The 14,474-nt window shown below is 35.3% G+C and overlaps 1 protein-coding gene across 9 annotated transcripts in view; it reads left to right on the forward strand.

Annotated features, from left to right (window-relative positions):
- The window catches only part of LRRC7 (leucine rich repeat containing 7), a 526,722-nt gene that overhangs the window by 351,356 nt on the left and 160,892 nt on the right, over positions 1 to 14,474 (forward strand). For all 9 annotated transcript variants that reach the window (XM_088791197.1, XM_074334934.2, XM_074334932.2 and 6 more), the window contains one exon: positions 4,138 to 4,201. In XM_088791197.1, the coding sequence (XP_088647323.1) occupies positions 4,138 to 4,201 (64 nt within the window). The remainder of the gene's footprint in view (positions 1 to 4,137; positions 4,202 to 14,474) is intronic.

The raw sequence follows: 14,474 nt of genomic DNA on the forward strand, positions 1-14,474 counted from the left end.
AATAGGGTTTCCTACAACAAACTCTAATGGGAATTTTTAGAATTTCTTTGAACCAAAATCTTTTATGTCCTTTAAGGATATTATTTTCATTGTTTCTTTTCATATGTGCAAATTCATGTGATTCGTATAACAAGGTTCTTCAAAACCTAGCTGAAATGTCACGTCTCAAAGTTTTCCCTAATTACTGAACGGCTAGGTGTTCCTTCTTTGGAGCTCCTATGGCAATCTATATATACTTTTATTCTAGCACTTATCACCCTATGAAGTAGTTATTCATTTAAAGGTCATTCCCATTTAGAAAATAAGTCTTCAGAGTAGAGACTGTGTAGGATGTGGTAAATAGCCTTCGAGGCTCACAGTAGGCCTGTATATTCAAGAAGTGACATGTCCAAAATGTCAGTAGTTCTGAGGCTGAGAAACCCTGAGGCCCAGAAATCTTTGTAACTCCGTGTACACATGGGACCTGCCATAAGAAGCATAAATTGAGCGAATGAGGGCCCAAAAAGAATAATACTAATATAAAAATGTCATGAGTTCTAATTTATTTTTCTGACAAAGCTTTACTTGCTTGTATCCTAATGAAATTACAAACCTACTGCATATGTTCATTGAAAAAGAACCTGGTTTTTCTTTTTCTTTTTTTTGGGGGGGGGACAATTTGGAAGAATGACTATAGTTTAGCAACGAGCACCTGAACAAGAAAAGCAGTGTTATAGAAGGCTGTGTTACAGACTGGCTGAAATCCTTTTGTGTAACGACAGTCATTTTGAAAAGTATAAAATGTAAGAAATAATATTGAATGACATCTTCAAAAACAAAAGTAGAAACATAATAATTTTAAAGCTGTAAGATGTAAGTAGTCATATTGGAAAGACAACTTCCAAAGCAGAAGTAAGAATATAATGATGGGAGGAAACTTTGGTGATAGTAATTAAACAATGATGGAAACTAGGATTATAAAAATAAACGGAGATAAAATTGAAATAGAAGAAAAGATATTTTAAGTAACAGAACTTAAGCTTCAGGAAATAGTTCACAAAACCTCATGGGAAACCGTTTTTATTCCAGAACAAGCAAAAGAAGAAAAAAAATGTTGCCCGTTCAAAATAATGGAAAAGGAACAGTATGGGAGCTATGTTATACATTTAAAGTATAGTTTCTAGGTATGAATTTATGAACTCAAGTTTTCAAAAGCAGTAGCCTAAAACTACTGGGAAAAGAAAACGGCTTAGTAGTGACATAGAGGTTACCTATCCCCCACAAAAGAAATCAAACTTAGACTACACTAATAGAAACATAAAAAAATAATAGTAATAGTTTCTTTCTACATGGTCTTCGTCAGCCCACATCTAGAGAATAGTGTTCAACTCTGAGCGCCACCTGGTCCTCAGAGATAGGAAGTGTTTCGGGTTCTGTAATCCATATGGTCTCTACTCAATTCTGCTATTGCAGTGCAAAACAAGCATAAATGTTAACAAACGGACATGCCTGCATTCAACTAAAGCTTTATTGATGACAATAGGAGTGCCAGATTTGGACCTGGCCCTGTTTTGGAAGAGAACTACTGACAAATTTTAGGTCTAAATTAAGATAATCCAGGTGTTTAGGGATCTGAAAACACTATCACAGAAGGGATATTTAAGAGGTCACTAATATTTAGCTTGGAAAAAAGATAAATCCTATAACTAATGAATATGTTTTAGTATACTCAGGTACAAGTTATCACTTATTTATTCATTTAATAAAATTAATTTTGTCTTGGTCATCAATCACTAGATCTGAGGGGGAAAAATCTGTTTTGTTTCGTTTTATTTTGTTTTGATGACACCCTCATTAGAGTTCAGTGGGAACTACAGGGTTCATAGAATCCAGAAAATTGTGGAAGGGCCTGTGGTCTTCAGCCCACGGTGGTTCTCGCTAGAGTATGTGTTGCCTAATGCTACAGAGTCAAGTCAAATGCACTTGTGGGTGGCTCTGTTACTCCCTGTGGTCATTTCTCACTCACTTGCTATCTCGGCCACTTGGTCCTTCTCCCTGACTCCCAAGGCCTTGGTGCTCATTGTTTGCTTCTTGGACGTGTGGTCTTGGAAAAAAATTTGCAAGAATTTGCCATTCTGCAGTATCCCAGGCTCAGAATAAAATCTGATTCTCTCCTCATGGGGCCCACCCACTTTTCCTAGATGTACCCACTCAGTAGTAGAGGTTTGGCAAGCGGTGAGGCAGATCCTCGCTTACAGTGCTGGTTGGCATAGTTTCACAACCTCTAGATGGTTGGTGGTCCCATAGAGGCCTTTCTGGGCACCTTGAAACATATTTTAAGATCTGGTGGAGAAGGGCATATACATAGGAAAAAAACTAATCATTAAAGGAAGTAGGTGGTAAATGTCACATAAACCATGGAAAAGAAAGTAAATGGTATGTGTGTTAAAAAGCAGAGATAATTTCCAGGTACAGTAGATAAGAAACATCACATTTATTTTTCAGACCTTTATTTCTAGTTGAGACCTTTTACCTGAGCTCCAGCCATACACACACACACACACACACACACACACACACACACACTCATTTTCCCTAATCAAAGCCGCTCACATTTACCTCAAAGCTACTATAGTATTTTAAATAGAATTCACTGCATCTAATCAAGCTCTACCTCAGATTTACTCCATTCCAATATTCCCACACTGCTACTCAACCAAGGAACTACCTTTAATTTCCCCCTGTCCTTTACCTCCCACATCCGATCAGTCATCCTTATTACCACATGGTTTGCAGGACAGTTTTTCATTTGTCCTTTTTGCTAGCACATCCTCTCCCTATTTCCCACACCATTCTCAGCTGCCAGCGTGAGCTCTCTAAAATACAAATCTGATCAATTTTTGCTTCTAAACCTTAAAGGCTTCCATTACCTTCATGCAAGCATTCAAACTCCTTGGCCTGACATGAAGGACCTTATGAGCTGGCCCTTTGCTACATGTTATTCCTCATTTGTTACTATTTTTCTTGTTTTTTTAATTATTTCTTATCACTGTTACTAATCTCCTCTGCTTAAATTCTCTCTGTAGCACATAATACCTTCTAGTATATTCTTTTATTTTGCTTAATTATCTTATTTGTTATAATACGCCCTACACACACACACACACACACACACACACACACACACACACACACACGTTGCAACATAAAGTCCTTTTGGGCCAGGAGTTTTTGTCTCTTTTATTCACTGCTGTACACCAGACCCCAGAAGATTATCTGGTACATAATCTTGTGTTAACAGTTGCTGAGTGAAGAAAAGGTACACACATTTTTGCATTTCTGAGTGCCTGATAGTGTCTGGATTAGAGCAGTATTTCATAAAATCCCCATAAGAAAATCGCTACATCCATCCTAAAGGTGAAAGAACTAAAATTTCTCAGATTTGAGTTAATTATGCCTCTGGAATTTCTGTGTAGTCAGGACTTAAGGACAGCATTCAGGTGAGTGGGGAGAGAAAAAATTTGACACAAGAAAACACTATCATTTTTATGTTGTATGCTGTACTCGAGAGTGGCTTGAGAAATGCTTGTGTACACAGCATGTGCTAAGGTACCTCTAACTTGGCAGCAACTCTTGCCCAAAGTTTTGCAACTGTTCAGAGCTGTAGCAGCTTCCAAGCCAATATGTTGAGGAGACAGTGAGTAAAACAGTTTGTCTATAATGGACGTTCATTTAGGGAAGTAGAAAATGACAAGGTTCATGATGAAATTGTGTCTATATTGTGGGTTTGTAGAAGGCTTTGCTAAGAATTAGATTCATCCATTGGTTCCCATACCTGTGATGACTCTTAAAAATATAGATGTGGGGGCTCCTCCCTGTACCTTTTCCTGTTTCACAAGCTTCCCAGGTTGTTTTTAAGCAGCCAACACTGTACTCCAACTATAGACTGGCATTTGGGAACATGGTAAGCTACTAAAAGTTTTCAGGTGACAGTTTGCATACATTGCTGTATATTTGCAGTTTACTTCTCACTGAAAAATACCCCCATTTCTGTGCACTATGCAACCAGGTAAATCTGACATGGGGATGGATAGAACGTCTTTTGGTGTAATGTGTCATGCACTGCCTCACAACAGTATTTTTCTTCATCTGTTACAGGTCAATGCACAAACTGGCCCAGCTGGAAAGACTTGACCTAGGCAATAATGAATTTAGTGATTTGGTAAGTGAATGCATTTTCTAAACTTGATAAATACACCTCAGGACATTATTTATTTTGCTCTGTCTTTGTAGCCTGTGGTATTAAATCAGCAAGTGCACATTTGCTTTTACTAAATACAAAAACAAAATCTGGGAGTTAAAGTGATTGTTTGACTACATATAATAAGCCAGAGAGAACTGAGTAACATTAGGATTCATTGGGAAAAAAAAAAAAAAAAAAGGACAGGCAGATGCAAATTAACAGTTTTGAGCACCAACTATGTGGCAGGTACCATGTTTAGTGTGTCACAAATGTTGCCTCATTTAATCCTCATTTGACACATTGCCATATTAACTTTATGGAGATGAGCTCAAAGTAGTCACTGACTTACATAGCTTTTATGTGGCTGAAGAGGAATTCAACCAAGACTCGATTAACTCAAAAACCATAGCTTGCAGACTTCTGCCTTAGAGACATCTTAGTTGAGGGGAGAAGCCAATGGTCTTCTATTTTGAATTGGACTGAAAGTATCTTTCTAGTGAACACGTATTATGACCTCACTGCCATCAAAATTGACAGAATCCTGACTGCTCCTTTCTAGGCTTAAGTTTCCTTTAAAATTTGCCTGAAGACTAAAACCTCAAATGCAAGTTAGAAAGCAAATACTCAAGCAGACCCAGCTTTCTTTATTCAGAAGTCTTCCACTTGAACATCTTCAAATTTCAAAAATCCAGTTCATCTAAAATGTATTTTAACTGTTTTTAAATTAAAAACAGTCAAGTAAGTAATCAGCTTTTCTGTCCCAGCAACCATGTTTCCCTGAAAATAAGACCTAGCCGGACCATCAGCTCTAATGCGTTTTTTGGAGCAAAAATTAATATGAGACCCCGTCTTATTTTAATATAAGACCCGGTCTTTTATAATATAATATAAGATGGGGTCTTATATCAATTTTTGCTCCAAAAGATGCATTAGAGCTGATGGTCCGGCTAGGTCTTATTTTCAGGTAAACATGGTATGTTGCTACTGATATGAATTTATGTAAATTGCTTAACCCCTCTAAGCCTCGTTTTCCTTTTGTATAAAATGGAGATTGTAATGGTTCCTCCTTTACAGGGTTTATGTGAGAATTAACTGAGATAATACATATAGGGGCCTGGGAAAAAAGTGATTCCCAGTGAGGGCCAATGTATAAGGATGTTGAGGTGGAGTTTATACTGCATCTGGAGTATGCAAAGAAAATAACTTGTTTTGCTTTAACCACAACTAGTCTGATTATCATCCTACCCTCTATTTGCTGTTTATTGAAGGTAAAAACTGACCTTTTTTTCATCTGTGGTTAAAAGTTTAATCTGCTTTAAAAAGTCACATGGTTCCTTTAGTTGTGTTCATCTTCCTTGGGTAAACATTCTGTCTCTCAGGTATCCCTCACCTTCCCAGCTTCTCTCCTTAAGATGGAATTTGGGTATGTGCAAAGGAGGCTGCGTGTCTTACTGACCTGAAGGAAAGAGTGCTGGTTTGCAGAAGTGTGCTGGCAGCACATGCTGGCCTCGGGGCTGGTGTCTGCAACTGATTCTGCCTCCTACATCTGCAGTTCTGAACCTGTGCTCAGTTCTTTGGGCTCAGGCAATATTATCTGGGAGCACTGGCCATATCCCTCTTGCTGGCATTGACTTGAGTCTCTGCCCTGTCTTCCTTCCAGCACCAGGCTTAACAGTCCACCCCCTTGTTTCTGTTGTGAAGGTACCTCAGCAGCCATCACCCCAATAGTGGTCAGTATACACAGGCTCTAAGAGTCTACATGACATGCAAACTGAGAGAGGCCAACTAAAAATCAACCTCAGAGCCTCCCTCTGCCTGCTACATTGCACTGCTAAGTTTGCCTTTCTTTGCATGCACTCAGCTTGGTTACAGGGCAGCCTGCAATGTGGGCTCAAACAGACATTACAGCAAGAGACCCAGTATGTAGTCTAATGTACTTCTGGCTTTTTAAAAGCAGATGTGTATTAATGTAGGTAGAGGGATTGGTAGGGGTGGTGAATAACAGATAGTGGCAAAACTAGTTTATAGTGATAGCTTTAAATTAGTTGTTAAGAAGCTAAGATCTGTCCAGGCTTCCATGAAGAGATGTAGCTTGGTGCAGTAGTTAAAAAAAACATGGGCAGTAGATTCAGACATCTGAAGTTTGACTCTCAACTCCATGACTGGGTAACTGAGTACTTTTGTGTCTGTAGCTCACTCTCTATCCTTAGCTTCCTCTTTGTAAAATAAGGGTATCAATCGCATCTATCTCATCGGCTTTTTGAGAGAATTTCATATATATGAACAATATATATCTCCATGATTTCAATTCTGTCAGGTGTATCATTTTGGAGTCTTTCATACGGATAGTTTATGAATCAAGGTTTTACTAGAAATATTTAGATAAACAAACATGACTAGAGCATGTTTATTTTTTTGAAAATAGACTTAGCAAAAGTAAATTTAAAATATACATATTTTCATTTATGCTTTATGATATCTAAGAAATCATCATGCATCTCAGCAGAAACATGTTTTATTTTTGAACTCCCAGTATTCCATACTAGTCTCATAAAATAGTATCTTTTTAATTTTTATTTTTTGGCATTTTTTTCTAGCACCCTTTATTAGATAACATTCAGTTATTTGGAGGGAAGGACAGGAGAGTATAATTATGGAAATTCACATTTCTAATGCTATTCACTTTTAATCAAATGTCTGGCTTTTATTAGTCACATGTGTAGGACTAGCTATTGTTTCCCTGGTGGTATAACCTTTAACGAGAAAGGAAGAGAATTTGCTCTGATAAGAGGCCCCTAGAAGTAATGTCACATAGAGGAAAAGGGATTGAATTCTATTCTGTAGCTAGATATTGACACCAAGGAGATTACAGTTAGATGATTCATTTCGTGTGACATGGTAAAGAGACAGATGTGGAGAAAAAAATGGCAATAAGTAAATAAATTTTTTTTAAAAAGCTTTAAAATTAGAGGCTGGCAGCAGCATGAAGAGAACAAAAGTTTGCTTAATAATCAGTGTAAAATCCCAAATGAGGTTTGAAGTTGAAATATCTACTTAGGGAAGCCTTTGTAATCATGAAAAATTCTAAACAATAGGAATTATCTTATGTTTTTGACAGCAGTAATCACCAGAAGATACTGAGCAAACGTCTGTGAACATAGTAGATTTCTTTTCTTTTCTTTCTTTAAATTCTTTCCCTCATGGCTTGTTTTTATCAATATGAAATTAACCAATGTGCATTTTTTAAAAATTAAGAAGTTAAAAGAAGTATAAAAATGATAGTTAAAAATCATCCACAATCTCATTCCCTTATATTACCATTATTAATATTTTTTGGTATAGTCTTTCTCCCCCCCACTTTCCTTTTATTTATGTATTTTTAATACATTTATTGAGGTGACATTAGTTAGTAAGATTATATAGGTTTCAAGTGTAGAATTCTATAATACATCATCTATATATTGTATGTGTGTTCACCATCCAGAGTTGGTTCTCCTTCTATCACCATTCATTTGACCCTCTTTACCCTTTGCTACCACCCCACGCTTTTTTATGAGGTCAAATGAGTGTTATTTGGGCTCAGGTCAGAGATAGGACATTATGCATATTAGGTTGATATGTGGAGGTGGATTCTATGAATCCTTAAATATCCTCTGGGAACTTTGTTTAGAACCATCTTCTGTCAGAGGGTATTAGGAACTTCCAAAGTTATAGAACGATCAAGTCTGCTACTACAGATTGAATGATCGTGATGGGACCCAGAAGCCCTGTGATAGGTATATATTTCAGGGGTCTATAGATCTCTCCAATGAGCTGAGTTCCTGTGGTCTTCAACCGGTATAGGAAATAATGGAGCCCCGAAAGCAAATCGCCATGAGTGAGAATACTGGAAAATGGAGCCGATAGAGCAGCAGAGCCTGGGGGGAAATGGCATCAATAGGTGGATCCAGAAACAGTGTGAGGCCCTCGCTGACCATCCCCCTCATCTAGCCCCAGCTCCCAGCTCCCAGCCTCTCTCACTCTCTCTCTCCTCCCTGCCCTGCACTGGAAAGGAAAGGGCTATGGAATAAAGGCAAATGTCTCTTAGGGCCCCCCAAAACTTTGCTATATCCTTTATCAAAAGAATCAGTGATAAGAAGCAAAATAAGGAAGTTTTCTGCAAGCCAGGAAAAGAAAACAGTTGATCCCAGAGGAAGCAAATAGCAGACTGTGGTGTGTGGCCTGTGTGTGATTTAGAGTTCAACAACTTAGAGGCTGGCAGCAGCGTGAGAAATAACCCACTGACAACACAGTGACAATGGGCAGCTAGGGAGGAAGACAGAGATTACAGTGGGCCCTGTAGCAGCACCTCCTGTTCCGTGAGAGATTCCCTTGTCTCCACCACTCCTCCCCATCCCAAAAGGACTCCTAAAAGCAAAATCTAGGGAGCAGGATCCCAGCAAAGGCCAGATTTCTTGTTCTCCTGCTATTCATGCAGGAGGGAGGTCAGAGAAATGAGATTTGACATTCCATTGTAACTGTGATGTCATACATACTGGTTATATGTGTTTTCATGAAAGATATTTCTATTACCAACTAGGAATTATAGTGTGCATTCTATTTTATATCAATGCATGATGATCACATTCAAGGAATTGCATTCTTTATAAGCATTATGTTATAAGCTTTCTCTGTAGCTGAATTAGGAAGACTATCAAATAATAGGTAAAAACAAAAATAGTGAATTAAAACTCAAATTTAAGAGAAAAATAATAAAATCAAAGACACTTAAAGTTTTATTATATCAAATTTGATACATATAAAATACTATATCTAATATATATTTAAGTTGCAAAACATAAGAAAATGTATCCCTGTGACTCCACCATCATATTCTGTACTAGTACGTCACAACTCCTGTATCACTATCTGTAAGCTCTTATCCCATTCTGCCTTATTCCCAGAGGTAACTACAATCCTGAATTGTGTTTGACATTCCCTACTTTGGTATGTAATTATATTCTTTCACTTTGCTTGTTCTCTAAGCTTTCTAAAGCTATAACTATACTACAACTTATTTACCCTTTCTTTTCTTCATGAACATTAATTTTTGTCCAGTTCTTGTCATTGCATCGCTGCTATAAATATTCCTATAACTGCACATGTGCAAGAGTTTATCTAAGGCATATATGTAGAAGTGGAATTTTCTGGTCATAAACTGTACATATATGCAACTTGAAACATAGTGCATTTTATCCCCAAAAATAGTTGTACTCATTTACCAGCAATGTGTAAGAGTTCCCATGTTTCACATCTTCACCTACACTTGATATTGTCATACATCTTATCTTTGCCCGTATAATGGCATCTCATTATGATCTTCATTTGCATATCCCTGATTTCTAAGAAGGTTGAGGATTTTTCCATGTTCATGGCAATTTGTGTTTCCTCTTCTGTGAGATGCCTATGATGCTTTTTTGCCCATTTTCCTATTGGTTTCTTTCTCTTGTCTATAAGGATAATAAAACTCAAAAATATTTTATATATTCTAGATACTAATCTTTTGTTTGTTCTATGAACTATAGATATCTCCTCCAAGCCTCGGCAATCTTTTTACCTTCTTCATGCTGTCTTTGATGACCAGAAATTTGTAATGAAATATAATAAAATGTGTATATTCTTTATGTCTGGCACGTTTTGAGTCTTGCTTAAGAAGTCCTTGCCTCCTCAAAGTCAAACAGATCTTTTCATATGTTTTCTTCTAAAAGAGTGAGAGTTTCATTATTCATAGTCAAGTTTATTTCCATCTGGTCTTAATTATTTTACATTGTTTGTAGTATTTTTTTCTTAACACATACCCAGTTTTTCAAGCAAATGAACTGTTCAGCAGTCCATCTTTTACAACTGAATATGAGTGCCAACTCTTAACAAAATATGATTTCCATATATTCATAGATTACTTTCTGCATTGGTCAGTTTACTATCTGGCTACCAAAACACCAGTCTTAATTAGCACAAACAAGTTTTTGATACCTGATAAGACAAGTCTCTTTAACTTAGGTACCTGGACATTTATTTTTCATATGAATTTTAAATTTAGTTTACCTAGTTCCCCCAAAATAAAAAGCATTGTTGGGATTTGATTAGAAATGCATTGATTCTATAAATCAATTTTGATTGGGTTGACAATGGAAAATTAATATTTTTATGGTATTGAATCTTTTTGGGCATCAATATAACGTATCTCCATGTATTTGTCCATTTAAATATCTTTCAGCTAAGTTTTATAATTTTCTTCAAAAAATGTGTACACATTTTTAGTTAGTTTATTCCTAAGTACTTTATCTTTTTGTTGTAGTTATAAATATACTTTTTTTTAAAGTTGTAGTCTCCAACGGTTTTGTTGCAGGTATATAGCAATCCATGTGATTTTTGTCTATTTACTTATATCCAGCCACTGGCTAAACTCTCTTAATAATATGAATAATTGTCTATAGATTCTTTAGAGATTTCTGTGTAGAGAATCAAAGATTCTGTGAATAGTTGAATAGAAGCAAATGTTATTGTCTGATTCCCAATTGTAATGGAAATGCATTTAATGTTTCGTTATTAACGATATTCCTTACTATTAAGTTGGATACTTTTTTTTAGATTTAGTACATATCTTTCTATTTCTAGATTACTAAGAGAATTTATCATGAGTAGGTACCACATTCTATAAAATCCTTTTACTGCCCTTATTGAGATAATAGTATTTTTCTCCTTTAATCTGTTAATGCTGTGAATTAAATAGAGATAATTTCTAATGTAAAATCTATTTTGCATCTCTGAAATAGATCCAACATGATCATGATATGGCAATGACCATAACCTTCTATATAAACTATATTTAGTACAATACTGTCTAGGATTTTTAAAAATCTACTCCTGTATGAGATTTGTATACATTATTATTCTTGTGTACTTTCTCTATCTGTGGGTTCCTGTTTTTCATCAATTTTCAGAAATGAGCATTCCTTATCTACTCAAATGTTGCCTTTCATCTACATGTTTTGTCTTTCTTCTTGGAATTTGGGTTACATATTAATATGAGCAACATATCACAAATGATTTTAAAGTGCTATTTCATTAAGTTTTTTATGTTTTTTTCTGAAAAAGTAATCAGATAAGGGGTAATTTTAAAATATTTATTTTGTATCCTTAAAGAAAGTCTTTCAGGCTCCCCACCTAAAATTATCCAGTATTCATTCTTCAGAATGGTGAGATCATTTTAAGAGTATTTTCAACTCTTTGAACTATTTTATGTACCAGTTACTGACAGAGATATTTATAAATTAAAGGGCACTCAAATTCTGAATTAAAAAACGAAACATGAATTTTTATAAACAAATACTTAAGTAATAGCAACAAGAATATTTAAAGAGTAAAAAATATATATTTTATATGATTAAAAAAACATTTAATTTTCTAAGCACAATGCAAAGATAAATTGAATTTAGAAGTCCAGAGAATTCATCAGAAAATGAAGAACATTTTAACTATCTAACTTTGGAGACAGTATGTCAAACAGTCTTTATAAAAACATTTCATAAATTCAGCCATTCGTGGACTATTTAGAGGATTTATATTCTCTAAAACTTCTTTATAGAAAAGCTGAAAAATATTCTGCACTCTACAAATCACCACTGTATACGCTCAGCAAGGCTACAGGTCACAATAAGCAAGAATTTCTAATCTCAGTATTCAAACTGAATTTATTTCTGTTGACTTTTTTCACTTTATTTCATAGAGTCAAGCAAAAATTTCAAATAGATAAGTAAAGAATAGAGCAACTCTGAGAAGAAATGCCAATGGTTTTATAGAATATCTGTTTGGCCTATACAAATAATATGAATGTGTTCTATGGAAATTTGAAACAGTTGAGTACTTCTGCTAATGTCTTAACATGTAATTAAAATTGATTGAAATTTAATTTAAAAACTTCATTTAAGAATTAAATTCATTCTACTAAAAGCATAGCTACCAATGGTTTCACCTCCCTAGTTTGCCCAAGGTGAACTAATTTTTAATTACCTAGGATGTATGTCTACCTGAGGCAAGCACTTTATTTACATATGCAGTAATTTCCTTTTTAAGTAATTACAACTACTAATCAAAGTTTTTCAATTATTCTTCAAGTAAAGTTGTAAAAAAGAACATAGTAATAAAACACAATCTGTCATCATAGAATTGGCCACCCCCATTAACTCCTCCATGTCTTACATTTGTAAAACTACTGAGGGTGTAGATTGTAGATATATATCACAGACATTGCCAGAGGTTATTAATATATCAGGAAAAACTTGAGAAATGAAACTTATTTTTTAAATTAGTAGAGGCACATCAATTTCTGTATCTGTCAAGGTCCAGCCAGAAGGTGGAAAATATGTCATTTAACAAAGAAAGTGCAATAGAAAGAATGGTAAATCTTGTAGTAGAGAACTGAAAGGGCAAACAGGAGACAATGAATGATCACAGAGGTAATAACTCTAGAAAGTAGCTAACACCTCTAGGATAGGGAACCAATGGAAGGAGTTAGTGCAAGACATTAAGAAACCTTAAAGCTGAGACTCAGACCTCTGAAGAGGGGCACCAGCTAGCTGGTGCAGGTGTCTCTGAGGGGGCATATTGAGGTTGGTTCTAGTTGTGTGGGAAAACTACAAAGGGCTCTTGCTGAAGTTTAGTGTCACCACAGGGAGAAGCGTTGCTATTGAGATGCGGACATGACCAGGAAGTAAACAGAATGAGCAAGTCCCATCCTTCTCCTCTCTAGACTTCCAGTCTCTCTCAGGCACACCCAAATTGTCAGTCCCTGACACGGAGCCACCTGTCAAAAAGAAATGTTAACCTCAGAATTGCAAAGTAGAACATAGAAAAGTGGGCCCTCAGCTGAAAGACAATAGCTTAAAATTTTTAAATAAAATAAATGTTTATTTTTGCCAACTCAATTTTAACATTTTTCTCCAGAAAGCTTTCCCTTTATCTAATAGAGTAGGTTCCCAAGTGGCACTTCATAAATGTTTTTGAATGAATGAATAATTTGATTTTAAAAGTGAACAGTTCAAATAATTCTAATCATCAGAATCATAAAAATTGGAAATGTTTAATTCAAACTAAACAGTAATAGAGGTGGAAGAAATACTTTATCTGAAAAGCAATCATTCTATAATTAGCTATCTTTTGAGAAATCAATTTAAACTGGTTTTGAGATATACTATTTCCAAATGAGTTTCTCCATGAAACTTTTAAGTTCAAACTTTGCAACTGTGACCAGTAAATAAATAAAACTGTGTTTCTACTAACTCTGGAACTTGAAAAGAATCTTTGATTAATCATTCATTTAAAATGCATTTCTGACTGAAAACAATTGTGGAGGGTTTTTTTATAGGAAGATCAAATTGGGGTCTCCTCATTTTTAAATGCAATCTCTTTGACTTAGGGTTTTAATAAGCAATCTCCAATGTCACACATACAAATAAACTCATTTCTTGCTTTCAAACTTTCCCTTTCCTAGCAATAAAATAAGTGATTTTTGTCTTTGTTTTAAAGGAAGTAGTTTTTCCCTCATTGCCATGTCTCATTACTTTACTAGTATCATGACTGGGTACCATGAATGAAATGAATTAGGTCTTTGTCTTTCTGTAAACAGATTTTTCTAAGAATGGCATATATCTCAATGTAGTCAAGTGCCCTGGTGATTCTGTCCACAATTTCTATGAGGGAAATTAAAGGAAAAAGAAATGCTCACTGACTGAACCAGGATAAACTACATTAAATAAGAGTAAAAATTTTAAATCAAGACTTTACAAAGAAAATAGGAATATTAAGCAATTGTGGAGTAAAACCAAGAGAATATTCTTGAATTGTGAATAACGATTGTGAAATACCCCCCCCCAAAAAAAAAAAAAAAACTAACAAAAATTGTATTTAAAGTAATCAAATTCAACTTTAAATCTTCCTCACTTAAATGTTGAATTGGTAATATCTGGGTGTATCATCTAAAATTGAATTACCAGAAAAAAAGTTATTTGAGTTCACATTTCAATACAAACCAAAGCTAAAAGAATGAAAATGCTAAGAAATGTAAAGAAAAAGGGATGAAGAAAGTACATGTGTGTATGGAGGGTGTAATTAGGTAGGGTGGCCAGAGAAGCTTCACTCAGAATGTTTTCGGAAAAGAGGGTCCTTCGTTTTGCGTGGGAAAGAATTCAAATGTGAGCCAATAGAGAGTTGT

This window comes from Rhinolophus sinicus, chromosome 14, assembly GCF_057876585.1.
Source record: "Rhinolophus sinicus isolate RSI-liver-muscle chromosome 14, RSI-T2T, whole genome shotgun sequence".
NCBI lineage: Eukaryota > Metazoa > Chordata > Mammalia > Chiroptera > Rhinolophidae > Rhinolophus > Rhinolophus sinicus.